Genomic DNA, 18,916 nt, shown 5'->3' with positions numbered 1-18,916 from the left:
CATTTGGATGCTCCTATTGCTAGTCGTACTAGAAGGCAAGCTTGTATACATAATGGTGCACAAACCATAAGTTTGTTATGGTAGCAGATACACTTGATGATGAGGAGCCTGAATGTTTTGAGGATGCACAAATAGTGTGCATTGGATGGAAGCAATGCAAGCTGATTTTGATTTCATCATAAAGAATCAAACATGGGATTTAGTGTCCTTGCCTGTTGGGAAGAAAGCCATTGATACAAAGTGGGTCTATAAGCTAAAAAGGAATGCAAATGGATCCATTAACAAATATAAGGCCAAGCTTGTGGCCAAGGGCTACACACAAAAGAAAAGCATAGACTATGAAGAGACACTTGCTCCTACATCCCACATGACTACCATTAGGTCTATGGTTTCTTTGTTTCCCCATTATGGATGGTGGACTCTGCATCAGCTTGATATAAAGACTACATTTTTACATGGGCAACTTCAAGAAGAGGTGTATGTACAGCAGCCCATTGGTTTTGTAGTTGAGAGATCCGAACACTTAGTCTGCAAGCTGAAAAAAGACTTTATCACGTTTGAAGCGAGCTCCTCGAGCTTGATATGCAAAGATTGATACCTTTTTACTCAGCCAAGGGTTCATAAACAACTCATCAGAGTCTAACCTTTATGTATGTAAAAAAGGGAAATCCTTGCTGGTTATATGTCTATATGTTGTTGATATTTTGCTTACAAGGACACATGTTGATCAAATTTCAGCATTCGAACAAAATTTGTAGCAAACTTTTGAGATGTTAGATTTGGGGCCTTAGCACTATTGCTTTGGCATTTAATTTATTCATGATGCTAGAGGCATTGGATTTTCACAATCTAGATACATTGGTAAACTTCTTGAAAGGTTTGGCTTATAGGATTGCAAGCCAGTTTGCACACCAATGAAACCTGGACTGAAGCTGTCATTGCATGATGACAGTGATTTGTTTGATATACATACATATGCTCCAGCAGTTAGCTATCTTATTTACTTCTGCAACACAAGGCCAAACATACAATTTGCAGTTTCAGCCCTGAGCTGATATACGCATTTACTTCTGCAACACAAGGCCAAACATACAGTTTGCAGTTTCAGCCCTGAGCAGATATACGCATCAGCCACACATGTCACATTGGCAAGCTGTCAAGCATGTTTTCCCTAACTTGTAGGGTACTAGGACTCTTGCATTGCTTTATGACAAGGGGAAACCACTGCACTTACATGCTTACAGTGATTCTGATTGGGCTGGTGATTATGATTCTCGTCACTCCACTAGTGGCAATTGTTTCTTTCTTGGCTCATCTTGCATCTCGTGGCTTAACAAGAAACAATCCACTACTGCCACATCATCATGTGAAGCTGAATACAAGGCAACTTTCACTACCATAGTTGAATGCGTATGGCTTAGATGCTTATTAGCTGATTTGGATGTATCTGTCACAGAACATACTCCTTTGTTTACTGATAGTCAGAGTGCCATTGCAGTGGCACGAAACCCATTGTATCATGCACACACGAAACACATTGAGTTCCGATATCACTTTGTCAGAGAGAGACTACATACAAGTGATATCAGCCTTGTCTATTGTCCTACCACCAGTAATGTGGCAAATATCTTCACCAAAGCTCTTCCTCGTGACAAATTTGAAGCATTTCACAATGCTTTAAATTTAATCTCCTTTGGTGGATGACCATTGTATCTTGATCACTCTTCACTCTAGGGGGTTTGTTGGGTTTGACTCTCGTCTACGCTCACAAAGGAGTATCAATGATCTTCAATAGGACACTGGGGCACTTTCTACTCTCCGTACGAGAGGTTTTTTCCTCCAAATTTATTTCTTCTATTTTATGTGCCAATATCACACAGTTTGGGCGCTTATCATGTTTCAAACTCTTCGAGTGTAAACATCCTCTTACAACCTTAAGGTTTAAGGGTTGTACTTTATACTTACACCTTGCAGTTCAAACTATTGCATTAGATATTGTGCTATCACACTCTTACACTCTTCTTACTGTCAATTGTACTTGCATCTTAGCTCAAGCTTTGATCCTTGTGCATTCTCTCACCTCTCACAAAGGTGAGTCTCATGTCAAATCCCTTTTACGGGCTTGCATTGTGTCTCGTGTGCAAGTTGGATTCTGGGGGATGTTTTATTGGTATCAAAGCATCAACCTACAATTGGGCTCAAGACTTAATAACGTGCACAAAACCACTTTTACTCACGGAACGATGATGGTTTGCACCTAATAGATACACCTTTATCTCGTTAAGGGTGAAATGGGACATTGTTGGCAAGAGAGGCCTGCACACAAGACACATTGCGGATGGTGGATACGAGACCAAGTATGTTTCTCGACATTAATTTGATTGTAGTATGTTTCTCGACATTAATTTTATTCTTGATTACACTCTCCAGGTGTCGAGGAGAGAGAAACACCATGTGTTAGTGGAGAGAGAAACTGTACATATGAGAGAGAGAGAAACTACAGACGATGAGAAAAAGGAAAAGCAAGAGGAGGAGATGCTCTCTCGTGCTGCTCAACTGTAGATGACAAGGAGAGAGATACTGCAAGGAATGAGAAAGGGAGAAAGCAAGAGCAGTGGACACTTTATCCTGCCTATCCGAACTTGTTGAAAGCAAGACAGAGCAAGAGGTCGAACCAATACTACACTCTCTCTAATAGGTGGCCGGAAGAGGGGGTTCATGAGGAGTAGAACGTCCTAGCTGCGATAGTGGTTGCAGATGGAACGATTGATCGTGCACAGACGACGGTTGTGTTACTAGCGAGGGGCCACTTTTTTCCACATATGCTCGGAGGGAGTCAATTCCCTTCCAGGAGAGACAACATGGAGGACAACACCTTCTTTTGACCATGTGGTCAAAATTTATTTTGCCACGCATCACTTTTTTTTTAAAAGAAAGAAGGCAATTAAGGTTTGTGATCTTTTTTTTTTTTGAAAAAACGAATACATGATAAAACTCCTTTTTTACTTGACCAAGACTACCGCCTGCTTGCTTTCCCTCTCAAAAAATAAATAAACAATAAAAATCCTTTAGTTCTGCATTAAATACGAAACAATTTTGTTGCTTTTGTTCCTTTCTCTCGTACTCTTTGAAGTTCCAAATCCATTCTTCTTTCAATCTCTCTCAAATCTTCTCCTTTGCTAACACCATGTCTTCTCACGGTGTATCTCCCTTAGAAGTGCCCATTCCCATAGAATCTCAACACAAGGAGGATGCTCATCCGACTTCTCTCGAACTCGAACACGTGCACTGGCAGCATCCAAAAGCTTCTTTTAAGTTTGAGGGAGATTCATCCATTGTGGCAATTCTCCAAGCTCAAGTGAAAAAAATGCAACGCCAATTAGCAGAGCTCCACACTCCACATTTTCAATTTGTGCCCATAGCCACATGAGGACATTCCCTCTTCAATTCCAACCTAATCCCTTTAAAGGGAAGAAGAAGAAAAGTAATGAGACAAAAATCGACTCATGGCTGGTCAAATGGACGACGTATTTTGATTTGTATCAGTTTGATGACACTCAGCGCATCGGGAAATACAAATCATATTATAGGAAAAGGCGTACACTTCGTGGATAGGCTTATGTAAGCTAGTGGCTTAGGCTGATTTTCAAACCACTTTTCAAAAACATCTAAGGATCACCAATCGAATTGAAAATTTCTGAAATTTATTTGAGCTTGATATGGCGAAAAAAAGCTTGGATGCATACTCACAGAATTTAAAGATTCATTGCATAAGATAAAGCCTTTGGATGATCCTCAAGCACTTCTCTACATTCAATATCTTTTCGGATTGCTATCGGACTACCAAAATGAGGTGCTTTGCAATCCTCTACACTCACTCAAGGATATCCACAAGTATGCAAAGAATTTTGATAATACTTTGGTTGCAAGTAGGGGCAATCAATGAACTGGGGAGTTCCCATTGAGCTACCTCAATCTTTTAAGTCGAAAAAATCATCTATCCCAACAACAAGTCATTAGTCAACTTTAGAGTTGCACAAGAAAAAAGCCAGCAAGCGTAAGGTCACTCATAGCAAGGATCACTCGAAGGGTTATTATTTCACCTGCCATTAGACAAGTCATTTTCCCAATGATTGCAAGTGCCCCTAGAATAAAAAAGTAAACTACTTCCAAGACTTCCATAGATAGACTTGAGTCTTCAAGTATTTCTTTAGGAATTCTTTTTGAAAAATGTTTTGTTAATACTAGTAGCAGCAATACTAGTTTCATTAATAAAATTGTTATTGATCCAAGTGATCTTTTAAAGGTCACAGCAAGTATAAATTGCTAAGACATTACAGTTTTAATCGACAATAATTCTAGTCATAGTTTTATTTCTTTTTGCTCAATACAAAGTCTGAGACTCCAGATGGTACATGCTAACCAACATTATCGTGTCTCGATGGATTGTGAGGATCAGATGGTTCCAAACTTGAATCTTTCAATCCAATAGTACCATCAGATCATGGATTTTCAACTTATAAGTCTTGACCATGTGGATATCATTCTTGGCATACCATGGTTCTTTGAAAAATATTCATCCTTGAATATTGATTATAAAAATCATGTATTTTTTTTCAATTTGATGGTCATTTCCATGTGATCTAGGGCTATTTAATCTCTCAAATCACAACCAATAATACACAAGTGATTTCAACAATGGAATTTTCGCAATGTTTTTCCGATCCAATGGTTACTACTTACATTTGTTTTGCAAAAAAAGTCCAATCATCTGATAATCATTGTAATTTGATTGCTTTTAATAATAATCCTAATACAACTTCAAATGTGAGTGAGTATTTGAATCCAATATTACACGAGTATGTTGATGTTTTTCCATCTAAGTTACCTAAGGGACTTTCGTCGTCTCGCAGGACCTTAGACTATTGTATTGAAACTTTGCCCGATAGCCATCTCGTCTCTCAGCAACCTTATAGATTTACCCCGAAAGAGAAGGACGAGATATCTAGGCAACTTTGGGACTACTTGGCTAAGATTACACTTCTGTGTCGATTACAAGGACCTCAATAAAGTGACCATCAAGAATAAATATCTATTACTAAGGATGGATAATCTTATAGATCATTTTTGTGGTGTGCTGTTACATCACAATTGATCTAAGCTCCAACTATCATCAAATACAAATAGCTTCACAGGATGTTGCAAAAACTACATTTCAAACATGGTACGGACAATCAGTTTTTACCAACATCGTCCTTCTAAAGAGCATTTTAAAGTCCCAAAGGACTCCGATTCAATGACTACCGGCAAGTGCTATAAATTATCTTCAAGGTATTGCAATCCTTCCAAATCACCAAGAAGATAAAAGTGTATACAATGAGTTAGATTTACCATCGAAAAATCCCAATTCATCCTATCTTCCACATAAGTTGTTTGAAAGAACGACTAGGGCAAGGTGAGCATATTGATCCGATTAAGAAAGTCCCACAGCTTGAGAATACTACTCGTTACATTCCACTCGAACCCCAATCGGTTCTTGACCTTAGGAATAAACGATTTTGTCGCACTGTTTATCTCGAGTATTTGGTCAATTAAAAAAACCACCTAGAGGCAGTTCTCGACCTTAGGAATAAACGATTTCATCGCACTGTTTATCTCGAGTGTTTGGTCAATTGGAAAAACCACCTACAGGCGGTTCTCGATCTTAGGAATAAATGATTTTGTCGCACTATTTATCTCGAGTATTTGGTCAATTGGAAAAACTGCCTAGAGGTGGAGGCCACTTGGGAGTCAATAGGTTCATTGAAAAGTTCTTTTCCTCACTTCGTTCGTAAGGATATTGTTGAGGATAACAATCATTCATAAGGGGAGAAGTGTTATATTCCTAGATATCCAAATAGACGCTAGTAGCACTAGTCACAATGGCCATGAGGTAATGCGAATGCACTAAGGGCACCATGGATTTAGGACAACCAAGTCCTATAAATAAAACTCCAAGCCGCCCTATTGAGAACATTCATTGTAAGATCACCATTCTTGGACTCTTGGCTAGTTGGCCGATGTATCCGTACAATGGGATGGTGTGGGCTGGTGGTATGGGACATCAACCCTTGGGATATGATCGTGGCCTAGAGTGTTGCTCGCTCCCAAGCGTAGAGGTTAGCCCGTTTGGCTCTATGGCTAGGAGATTAGTCTGATCTCTAGTCCCTTTTATGATGAGTTTGGCTTGTGTCGTGTTTCGTGTGCAAGTTGGATCTTAGGGGAACGCTTCAAGACATCCATCATCCCATTTCGGTGTCCCCTTTGGCGCGTCTGTCCGAAACAGCATTTCTGCATACCTGGAGCCCTGCACGACCGTTCCCTATTACTATACGTAGAGGGGTGTCAAAAGAGGTTTTATCCATCAATACTTTATTGCTTGATAGAGGCACTATCCACCAATGCATGTGTCATACATACCTCAGCAAGTGACCACACGAAAAAATCAATCTCTTACAAAGATGGCGAGATGTATAGTAAAAGCGAAGTTCTTCACCGCATAAATTTTAGTTGCAAGCAATCATGTCTCTACGACATATTTCTTGACTAGATGCCCAACGAAAACCTTGAAAATTGTCACACCTTATGAGGCATGGAATGGTAGGACACCACTTGTGAGCCACGTGCATGATTTTGGTTGCTTGGTCTTATGCAATAAGGTTGCATGCTGTGGCCTGCTAAACATTAATGTCATCAAATTTCAAATGTTTTTCCAGCTGCACTGTCTCCTTGTTGACTGCTACACAGTTCAGCACCAATAAAAGCTCCTGTCTCCAGCCAACTCAGACCTTGGTTGGTTCACCACTACATCTAACAAAATCCAACTGCACTATCTTTGGCACAATTAACAACAATCTAGACAGAAGCTTCCGATTTAAGCTACACTGGAAATACCTCAAGGGTTGTCAACCATAATCCATCATATAAGCAAACCATAGTTACTGGAAACTCCCCAAACACCACTTTTTTACCATTTCATTGTTCTTGTTCCCGTTTCCGTTTGTCTTTATCATCCCTTTAGTTACTGGAAACTCCCCGAAACTTCAAATTTTTGCCGTTTCCGTTTTCATTCCCATTTCCATTTCTCTTTCTGTTTACCATAACTGTGGAACCAACACAATCAATTCCTATGTTTTCTCATAATACTACAAAGCTTCCTATTTTACACTACATAGAAAATATCCCAAGCTTGTCAACCACAATCCATCATAGAATCGAACTTTATACTACATTGATCCCAAACCCACTATTTTTTGTTTTTTGGTGGTGCCTAAGGTCCGCAACCACCAGCATTATCATCCTCACCCAATCCTACAACCCATCATATCCAAACACAAACCCAACCCATGATCTCACAATGATCTGCCCTCGGTGTAACAACAGGTTAATAGGCATACCTGTTACAATATCACGCTTTGCTACAGCATTGAACTCCTTAAGGCGCATGTAGCCAACAAAGTTTCCTGCTCTTTGCTCCAAGTGATAGTAAACTGGAGTTTGTACAGATTGTTGTCTCTCAATAGAAAACTTTTGGATCTCACCACATGGTTCATGCTTAACCTAAGAGAGAATGTTTTAATAAGTCCACCTGAAGAACTTGTGGAAACAAAACCAGAAAAGAGCTAACAAAACTCTGTTTTGCGCCGGGGGGGGGGGGGGGGAGGAGAGAGAGAGAGAGAGAGAGAGAGAGAGAGAGAGAGAGCACCTCGATAGAAACAAGAGTGCCTTTTACACCTTGAATAAGAGAGGATGCTTCAAAAGCAGATTTTCCTTGTACATCAACTCCATCCACCGATAAAATCTCATCCCCCTATTTAAGTGCAAACCAAGAGAGATAAAGCTTTAAGGAAACTAATGCCATAATACCTGCGCTTATCAACAAAAGCATTTAGCACCTGTTTGATACCAGCCAATTGAGCAGGACTTCCAAACACAATGCCAACGACATGCAGAGGTGTTTTAGTGCTTTCTCCAATCTCCCCAAGGCTTATACCAATTCCAGTCATATCATATTTGGAAAGTTGTTTCAACTGTCAGAAACAGATAAAGGTCCTGCAGTGAGCAAAGCAATTTTCAGCAAGTATACATGTACCATTAAATTATTGTTTGCAAGAAGTCATTCACGTCTCTAGATTAAACCAACACTAGAAAAATATTCACAGAATATAGATAAACCAAATTAATCGAGTGTAAATTGGCACACAACATAGCTAATGTAAGTAGACTTTCCTTGACACTAAAGAAAAATGATATGCTTTAATTTGCCACATTTAATGGAACAGCAACTTACATGTCATCCTCTTTACTTGCCTCAAGATAACTCACTTTCCTCTATTCTATTCTCTGTGTGATTACCACATGATGCCTAACTGGCTAGCCAACATACAACACCCACTCTACTAAAGCACAAAAATGAACTTCCTATGTTCCAAAGTCCTAGCAGTTCAATGTTCACTCTTTGTCTAAGGAGATCCCTTCTACTCTATCAAAATGTCACTGACTGGCACAAAGCATCTGCCATCAATGAACATTGGATCTTTGTGCAACACTATCTCTATTTTCCGAGCTCAATCATCTTGTGAAGACCCCCTCATAGACCTTTGGCAAAGTTTTCTAGTATCTACAACCTATAGCATGTACAACATAGGCTTCAAATGATCAATGATATCCTTGGTCTCCTCACAAAACGAGTCATTTATAATCGGAATGTAGAATGCTTTTCCTTGCACAGTATGCAAAATGGAGAGCACCTAGAATACCAAGGGAAAAGGAAGTATGTGGGTACCGTCTCTCCAACTTTGTTTCAGCAACTCCATTTATTGCTTCACCATCACCTATCACTCGGATAACATATTGGGCACCATGTCAATGGCTTTTGACAATTCTTTAACAATTGCGATTAAGCATCATGGGAAGTGAGGAAATGCGCATTAACTCGAGAATAGGTAACAGCTCCATGAATGAAGCAAGATGACTACTGGTCCAACCATCTATGATGATAGTAACACCATTCCTCTAACAAGGTTGGAGTGTAGAAACCAAACTTGGCTATCAACTGCACCGTATTTTGAAAATAGGGAGATCCATCCACATTAAATGTATGATTGTTGCTACTACAATTTGATTACCAATAAGAAGCTTATCAATAGTATAGTATAGCTTCAATACAAATGATCATGATGGATAGATGGCAAGACAAGTGAAAGGACATACAAGATGCATCATAGAAGGTAGATAAGACCATGGCTGGAGAGGTAGAGAGAATGGAGACTAAAGAGTGGTGCAAGCTGAGATGGGCCATTGGCAAGGCATGAGGCACATAAGCACACATAAATCCATTCATTTGTTGTGTTTTACATTTAATTTATTGGTTATAAAGTTTACCTTAACTGCTGTCATGTTGCATTTAATAATTGATGGCGTGCCTCATACATCTGTAGTTGTTGAGACAGGTCCAAAGTTTTATATAGACAAGATGGGATGAGGGCCAAGGTGCATCAAACAAGCTTAGCAAGTGTGAGAATATAAAGCATGGAGCATGCACACCAAGGGCAAAGGGCACCAAGGTTAGAGATGCTGAACATACACCTTTTTACAGCAGATGTAGTCAAGCATGGAGGCCAGATCTGGTGACAGCCGCAAAGATAGACACACCACACTGAAGCAAGGAGAAGCACATCAGTGTTCTCCTCCTCTTATTTCTTCTTCTACTTCTACAACTTCTTATTCTTCTTCATCAACTTCTTCTTCAAACCAGACCTTGTAACAGCAATAGCATATTTCTTAGATTCTCATACTTAGCTCTTAATAACAATCCCAAAACTCAAAACTACCGAACTTTCATTAAAAAAGAAACATAATCCTAGACAGTATGCATGTCCCAAAAGCCAAACCCTAATTTAGGAGAAACCATCCATCTACAAATAGGCACACTACCAACCACTCAATCTCTACTGTCCAAAACCCGTTCACATAGAATATCTCAGTTTGAACTGCTATCTACTGCTGTCCAACACCAAACACTTGCTGTCCAGCCATCTACATCAGCTTTTGACCTGTTTTCAGCCTGCGTTCACTAACAAATCTGCGATTGCTGCTGCCGTTTGGTTTCTAACAGCTGTCACCAACCTGCCACGCAGCCTGTTTGCCTAAGTTTTGTTGTACCTGCAGCCAACTCCACTACCATGTGGCCTCTTAACCTGTGTTTTCCTGATTGAACACATTGCCAAGCTGCCGCTATCAAAAGTACATGCAACCATGGAAGCATCTCCTATAGGCCATCTTGTGGGCTATGCATTGATGCCCTTTGATCCATGGTCCGGTTTTTCTAGACATTTAAACCATTATTAAATGTAGTTGTTGCCCCTAGTGTCCTAGGCACTATGTGACACTAGGGTTAGGGTTTCCTATGATGCTTAAGCCATTAGGGTTTCACTTCATTATAAATACACACTTTGTTCAATGTGATCACATTGAGCATTGTGTACTCTCTCACACTCATCAATATACTTCTTTGCATTCGTGATCTAAACCACTTTCCTTCATTGCGATCGCCTTCACTCACAATCATTTTCCACACAACCATTGCCATTGAATGCCACGCCCTTCCTATCTGCTGTCCAAAGCCATTGCCCTCCCACCAACTCTATTATCTTCTTGGTGATTGCACTCTGTGCTGCTGTCTCCGCCCATTCGTTGCCAAATGCCACTGCCTTTGATCGTGGTGATCCACTACCATGTCAACTGTCACCCTGTGAGCTCTTGCTGTTGTGCGCTGCAACACCCCATCATGAGCTCTCGCCTTCTTGTTCCTCTCACAAAAAAGGTGATTAGTGCCACATCATCAATTGTCGCAGCCTTTATTCTTCCCAACAATGTTGCCTAGGATCATCCCTGTTGTGCTACCTTGCCACCGCCTACTGATCGCCACAACAACACAGCATCACATTGCATTTCCACGATTAGTCTGCTGCGCCATCGTAGCCGCCCATGCGCCCAACAATCACATATCCATCTTGCCATCAACTTGCAGGGTGCCCCATCCCATAACGACATGCCACATCAACACGCCTTAGCCTCCATGCTTGGGACCCTGCCACATTGGTCGCCAGTTAGCCACGTCTTGCCTTGGTCTTCTCAACAAGACCTAATGAATATCATGTCGCCTATCGCTTGTCCCTGCCATCTTTTTGCCACAACGCCGCATGTCCACCAACACCATGTAGTCACAACCTTTTTCTTGCCACATCAACAAGGCATCTTGCCACCCTGCCCCCAAAAGCCTCGGCATTAATCTTTCAAAAGTATCATTTTGTTATACTCTAATCAGCAAGTTCCCCATTCACACCCACCGCCCCTCTCTAGCACAAATTGGGCCAAATTTGGGCATTATCACCAAACTTGCCCAATTTGGTCTAAATTTCATCAAAATTCAGGGATTTTTCATCAATTCCACCAAATTCATCACTAAATTGAAGAAATTCAACAACGTCATCAACAATTTTAGGGCTTTTCACCAAATTGGTCAAATTTAGACCAAATTTCACCAAAAAAATTTTGAGGCTTTTCAAGAATTTGGGATTCTTCACCAACATTGAGGCTCGATTCATCACCAGGAGCAACATTCCACATCTTTCAAAAAAATTGGGGCTTTTTGAAATTTACCAAATTTCATTAGTATCAAGCCTCAATTTATCTTGAGATGCGGCATTAGGCATTAATTGGGTAAAAATTTTATCCAATTTCTTGAATTTCTCTTTAGTTTTTGGGTCAAATTTAGGGCTTTAACCCAATCCCATCTTCGAGGCACTCGAAATTCGGGGTTTTTGCCTTAATTCACTTCCTTTGGCCTTAAGATGCTCAAAGATCATAATATTTGGCTGCTGGCCCTGTTTTTTTCCCGACATTGACTCACAAATTTTATTATTTCAGCACATTATTGGGCGAATTTTCAGCATATTCTGCTGCTGTCCACATTACTAGAGCACTTTCAGCCATTAATTTCTGATTTCAGCATATTGTTGATTGCCACCTTGATCAGGTTATATTTCATTTCTAAAACTAATTATTTTGTGCATATTTTTCTCTCCTCAACAAGAAATAGCAAGAAAAATTTATTACTCTTCATATTATTCGACTTCATTGAGGTGGGCAGCATCTCTTGTATCATTGGCTTATTATTATTCAAACATCTATTTTCTCTTTTCACTTGGAAAATATTATTTTATTGCTGATTTCCACTCATGGCCCACAATAATGATGATTTGTTGGGTATGCTAGGTATCAACGACGAGCTCAACGGCACCAATTACCCAATGTGGGCTTATACAATGCGACATGTTCTTGTCACGAAGAATCTATGGCATACTATGAATTGCACCAAGCAAAGACCGGCTTCTCCAATGCCGGCACACCAACTCCTGCCTCCACATCGCAAGGTGGCCCTCATGATGCCAAATCATCTTCTTCTTTGATAGCACCTCCCACTCAAGACCAGAGTTGATGGGATGGCCGTGACACCCAAGTGCATTCCTTGATCGCTTTATCATTAAAGAAAGGTATCATTCCACACATCCGATCATGCAATACAGCCAAGGATACATATGCAAAGAAGCATGCGTTCCTTACCTACATAAGCAACTGGAAGACGTTGGCATGGAAAAAAGAGGTAATATGGATGCCTATCTCACCAGCATCAAAGATCTTATTGAACAATTATTAAATATTGATGAAGAAGTTCCAAATGATCAGTTTGTTTCCATCACTCTTAATGGCTTACCAAAGTCATATCAAGGTTTTGCTACCACCTTGCAATTGGTAACTATGGGTTTCGATCAGCTTGTGTCTCTTTGTTGCAAGAAGAACAAAACAAACTCAACCACAATGCTACCATGGTGACCAAACATGCCTTTTCCACCCATCATCGTGGAAAACCCAAACTGAAGGTAAAAAACAAGGCTATTGGTCAAAAATCAACAAAATTTCATGCTAGTTATCCTTCTACATCCACCCATTTTCTATGGAAGGCAACCTTCCATGCTGATCCATCCTTTTCCAATCCTTCCAAGGGTACAATCAACAAATCTAAGAGATATAATTATTCCCGAAAGACAAAGCATGATATCAATAAATGTCGTAAGTGCATTAGATCGAAAAAGGAGGAGTCCGGTCTTGCTCTCACACATGAGACTGTGAACTGTTTTCAATTCAGGGATGTTATTCGTTTCATTCATGATGCTTGTTTTTCTATTACTAATGCAACTTCTACTTGGTATTTCAACAATCGTACATCTAAGCACACCACCTCTTGCTAAGCATTATTTTCATCTCTCTCCGATATAACTAAGGGCGGTATAGTCATGTGTGCTAACAATACCTCTTATACAATTAAAGACATTGAGCATGTGCAGGCTATCTCCGCCTTAGACACTCCTTTAACATTGTGCGATGTTCTTTGTGTGTCTACCATAAAGAAGAATCTTATTTCCATTTCAGCCATTGCAACTTCAAGGTTTCACGTCTTCTTCTTTTTTGCCCCTAATGTGCAGTATGTGATAATCAAGTTTCTTTTTCCATTGTCTTGATAGGCACCCCTACTACAGGTCTCTATCGACTTGATACTTATGACCAGCAATTTACTAAACATCCTATTGACAGTGCCTTATTAACAAAGGAATCCTTCCATGATACACATTTATGGCATCAGAGACTTGGCCCCATTAATTATGGAGCATTGATAAAGTTCTAGTCAAAGGCTATGGTCAAAGTTCTTCCAAAATGTCACTTGCCATCGAATCGCATTTGTGAAGGATGTTTACTTGGTAAGATGCACCAATTCTCCTTTCCTAAGATTCTCATGTTCATTAGCCATCTACTTACATCTCCTTCACACTGATAATTGAGGTCCTATGCGAGCCAAATCCATTGGTGGATTTCTATATTTTGTTGCATTCATTGATGACAACAATGCACCATTCCTTACTCCCCAAAACAAAATGGAGTAGCGCGACAGAAGAATAGGTCACTTATGGAGATGGCAAGATGCACCTTGAAGAGTAAGAATTTGCCTAATTATTTTTTATTCGATGCTATTCTTTGTGCCGCTTATGTTTTAAACAAGTGTCCCACAAGAGCTTTAAACACCATCACTCCTTATGGGGCATGGACTAGCTCCAAGCCTTCTCTCTCTCATATGAGGATTTTCGAATCATTGGCGTATGCTCATGTGCCTTCTCAAAAAAGGCATAAGCTAGATGGTAAGGCTATTCACTGTATATTTATTGGATATAGTGGTGAAAGTAAAGGGTATCGTCTTTATCAACCCTCTACAAGCGAGGTTATTGTCAACAGAGATGTTATCTTCGCTAGAAATGCTTCTCACCCCTTCCCAGACTATCAAAAAAAGCCTACTACTAATGATTCAAATATCTTTGATAGCCTACTACCACTTTTCCATAATGGTTCGCAATCCAAGTATATTGGGCAGCTTCTTCAACGCTTTCAATTCGAGGATTGCAAGCCCATATCTACTCCCTTGGAACCTACTTTCAAATTCACTTCTAATGATGGTAGTGGATCGTTTGATCCTACTTTATATCAACAGGTTCTTGAATGCTTGATTTATCTATGTCACACAATGCCCAATCTTCAGTTTGCAATCTCCCAATTGAGCACATTTATGCACGGCCATTCAATACTTCATTAGCGAGAAGTGAAACATGTCTTTCAGTATTTTAAAGGCAACCAAGATCTTGGCCTTTTCTACAAGGTTGATTCTCCACTCTCTTTGCATGGATATTCTGACAATGATTGGGCTGGATGTTGAGATTCTCATGACTCTCATAGTGGCAACTACTACTTCTTGGGTACATCTCTTGTTTCTTAATTCAAAAAGAAACAAACTACAATTTCTACTCAAACTTTACACTAACAGCCAGAGTGTTTTGGCCACTACACCCCGAGACATTCAAACTGTCATTAAATGCAATTCTTGACCCTAGTGTCCTAGGCACTATATGGCACTAGGGTTACGGTTTATTTTAGGGTTTTCTATGATGGTTAAGCCGTTAGGGTTTCATTTTGTTATAAATAGACACTTTGTCACTCATTAGCAAAAAAGTGTGGTATTCTTCAATGTGATCACCTTGAATGTTGTACTCCCTCTCACTCATTAGTACACTACTTGCCATTTGTGATTGAGTATCATTGTGCATTACTTAAATTTTTCGTTTTCATTTATTTTCCATTAAATTTATCACACAATTGCTCCGTGCCTGGGCCAACATCTTCTACTATAATAGATTGCACAACGTTAGAGAAGAGTACAAGAACAAAGAAACGCTACAAAGAGAGAACTTAGAGAGAGGCTCATGGTGGCACATCCTCAACATTGACCAACTTTTGACTGCTTATGTTATAGTGATCCACTTGGTGTGTTGTGGAAGGTTGCCCTTCAAAAGGTCAATTGGCATCAAACGGAGGATAGATTACAAACTCGTTCCTTGCAAATTGAATTGTTGGCTATGTCCCCGCTCCTCCCTAGCGAAGGAAGTCCCCCAATTAACCAATTAGTGAGTACAATTAGTTTCATCAAGTGGGATTTGAAGTTCGGCTAGCATCAAATGTAGAGGATGTGCACAGGTTGGTGTCTTGGAATTTGTTTGGGTTGTTGAAGGTTTCTGGTGCTATGCTTTTGCTTGACGAATGTAGTGGTTGTCTTGCATTAAAGACTTAGCTTGCCTATACAATGAAGCATCCACGACTTCCCCCCAATCTCCAAATAGTATTGCTTGCTTGACAAATGTATTGCATTGAGGACTTAGCTTGCCTATACAATAAAGCATTCACAACTTTCTCCCAATCTCCAAATAAGTTGGTCTCTCGCATCAGCACCCTCATCTATGCAATCATTGTCTCTCATAATATATCCGCAATCATACACATGCGTTGACTAACTAGCATCATCTATGCTTTCCAATCATCACATATGCTTTTGCATGCATACTTGACATGAGAGCGCCAACGATTTTTTATCAAAAGATGTAGCAGTTGCATTTCCAACAAAAATATCTCCTGCCCATGGTGTCACTTTGTATTACAAGATAAGTCTCTATTAGCTGCCAAGCTCATGTTCTTTTGCAGTTTCAGTCTTCTATCCCTCATGCACTTTCGAAGCTACCCCTGAATACCTTCTGAATTGTGTCTTTACAGCCTACAGATTTTCTGCATCAGGGTGACACAGATGGAAGTCATTTGGAGTCTACAAGAGCTGAGTTTGACCACACTTTAAAAGGAAAAAGTTTAGACTTTAAAAGGAAAAAGTGTAGACTTTAGTCTTTCCATATTCCCTTCTAGCCAACTCTAGAAGGAGATATATCTATGATGGTACATACAATTACCATATATTGTTCATATCGAGCACAACATCTAAGAACATATAATAGCTATCTTAGAACCCCTTTGAAGTCCTTCACAGTCCTGCAACAACAAATAATATTTTTGATGCTCAATAATGAAAACCATAAAGAGAAACCCTAAACTAACACTTATTTTGATGCATAGACTAATTTTCCATGCTTGTTTTTATGTAAAGTGCTTACTCTTGCCATTTTAAGAGAAATTAAAGCCGCCTCATGTTTAAAATAGTTGCAAGCCAGTATCAATGTTAGCCATGTGCAAAAGCAAAACTTCAAATATGGCTACAGTGAAAATTTTATCTTCTTTGGGGTTGGGTTATTTGCTATTGGCATTCAAGCATGTACAAGCAACTCGTGTCTTTTTGTCAGACAGTAGTGCAAATGATATTTTAATGTCCAAGACCAAACCAGAATCCTTTTTGAAGGCCCTTCTGGTTTAAAGCTGGTTGGACCTCATTCCAATTAATTTGGGGAAATCGATCCACCAAAATGGGAAATAGCGATCTCAGCCAGCTGCCAAAGCTCTGAAATCATCAACTCTTTGAGAACCATGAGGAGAGTGCATTGAGATGTTAGTAAGTACAATTGAATATTAAACCTACTAATGCATCTTATTGAATATCCAACAAATTGTTTACAAGCAGTACTTTCCATACATTAGCTGCACCTCAGCAGCAAATTAATCTCCTTTTCTGGTTAGAACTCTTGGTTTAACTCCACCCTCAGTGACTTCCTACTCTTCCTTATCATTTTTCAGCAAGAGTTTCTTGTACCTATTGACTTAAAGCTTTTGCAGAATACTATTTACCATATACTTGCTACAAATTATACTGTGTGTCAATTAACTTTCTTTAATGTCTCAAACAATACATTTCTGAAAACACAAGCATATCATGTACTAAAATAAACTCTAAGAAACAGAGATATCACCTCTTTAGGTGTAATGAATCTTGTGTATGGGTCTTCTAACTCTGACAGCATATTTCTGATCACACTGTAAGCAGCCATCCTGCTTGGTATTGGTTGCTTTAAAACCTCATCTTTTTTCTTCTGCTTTCCACCAAACAATAATCTTCTTGTTAAATGTGTAAATGTTAAGCATCTTAAAATTTATATGTTTGTCACAATCTATATTCACATACAACATGTATGTTCAATTATGCAGGAAAGCAGTCCCTAGCATGACAGAAATTGAAGTCTTGGATCTCTATGCTTCTTCCACAACCTAAAACTTAATTCTGTCTAGAGAACACTGCTTCTAAATCCGTAGACAAAAAAAAAACCCATTTTCGCTGTTGATGTGGCAAGCAGTTTCTATAGTTCTGCCTAGGTTGCACTAGGTAGCCTGGTGACCGGGGCAGTAGGTGGTGTACAAGCTATAATGAGGTACTATGCAAGAGGGAAGAATAGGAATGCAACATGGGATCCAAAAAGCCTATTTATATGTTACAACCAAAAAATCATGATAGAAAACGCAACTAGAATAAAGCATAGAGGATAGAAAGATGCAAAAGCAAGAACAGCATTCTGTTCGGATAAAGGCCCTTTTTCACCTCTATGTATAGTACATGTATATTATATAATTGTACATGTGAATGCACCTTTGCGTGCCCTAAGTATAAATACATTTTATTCTTTGTGTACCAACACATTGTTGGTACACCCAGTTCGAATCGTACTTTCACACACACACACACACACACTCTCTCTCCCTTTTTTTTTTTCCGTAACACACACACTCTCCCTCTCTCTCTCTCTCTCTCTCTCTCTCTCTCTCTCTCTTTTTTCGTAAAAGGTAATTGTATTAATTACGAAAAAAAGGTACAAGTTTACATGATTACAAGATACACGAGGGCCCTAAGCCAATGTGTGTAAAATCCCAGTACTAGGCCATGGAAAAGTTACACAAGTGATGGCAAAGACGCAAAGGAAATTGCCATATGCCAGGGAAGCAAGTCCTCCCGAGGGAGCAAGTCCGAGTGCCGAATGAGATCTATCTGCCAATGCAAGAGACCTTTAAGCCGAGCAATGTGTCTCGGTACATTAGAGGCCGAATCAAAAAGAAAGGCATTCCAAGTGGTCCAAATGTGCCAGCATCCCCAGTATCTAAAAAAGTGAAATAAGATCTTCATATGCAACTGTGGCCGCGTGGGGTATTTTGGGCGCACAAAAACCCAATCGAAAGGGGTTAGTGAGGACCCCGCCACTGCGCGCCAAACCTGTAACAAGAGCGACCAGATATTATTGGCGAGCGGGCAAGAAATAAATCAATGTCGGGCCGATTCCACAGTAGTGGTACAGAAGAAACAATTGCCGTTTGAGATTTGACACGTGGAAAGGGCCAAGGCAAGAGGAAGGCCACCAATCATCACCCGCCAAAGAAAGACCTTGCATTTGAAAGGTGTCTTATTCAACCAGCCCTCCATCACAGTTGCCTTCCACCAAGACTGAGATTTCCGCAA

General features: G+C 39.8%; 1 protein-coding gene across 8 annotated transcripts in view; it reads right to left on the bottom strand.

Annotated features, from left to right (window-relative positions):
* LOC148036436 (carboxyl-terminal-processing peptidase 1, chloroplastic-like) overlaps window positions 1–18,916 on the bottom strand; it is a 97,133-nt gene that overhangs the window by 26,395 nt on the left and 51,822 nt on the right. For all 8 annotated transcript variants that reach the window (XM_087678420.1, XM_087678416.1, XM_087678417.1 and 5 more), the window contains exons 2-5: window positions 17,385–17,504; window positions 7,935–8,069; window positions 7,745–7,849; window positions 7,437–7,599 (exon numbers count right to left, since the gene is read on the bottom strand). In XM_087678420.1, the coding sequence (XP_087534546.1) occupies window positions 7,437–7,599; window positions 7,745–7,849; window positions 7,935–8,069; window positions 17,385–17,504 (523 nt within the window). The remainder of the gene's footprint in view (window positions 1–7,436; window positions 7,600–7,744; window positions 7,850–7,934; window positions 8,070–17,384; window positions 17,505–18,916) is intronic.

This window comes from Lygodium microphyllum, chromosome 5 (genome assembly GCF_053477565.2).
Source record: "Lygodium microphyllum isolate KBCC chromosome 5, Lygodium_microphyllum_v1.1.10, whole genome shotgun sequence".
Classification (NCBI taxonomy): Eukaryota; Viridiplantae; Streptophyta; class Polypodiopsida; order Schizaeales; family Lygodiaceae; genus Lygodium; species Lygodium microphyllum.
Note: the sequence above shows the minus strand (reverse complement) of the source record. Positions and strands in the feature narration are given on the sequence as shown.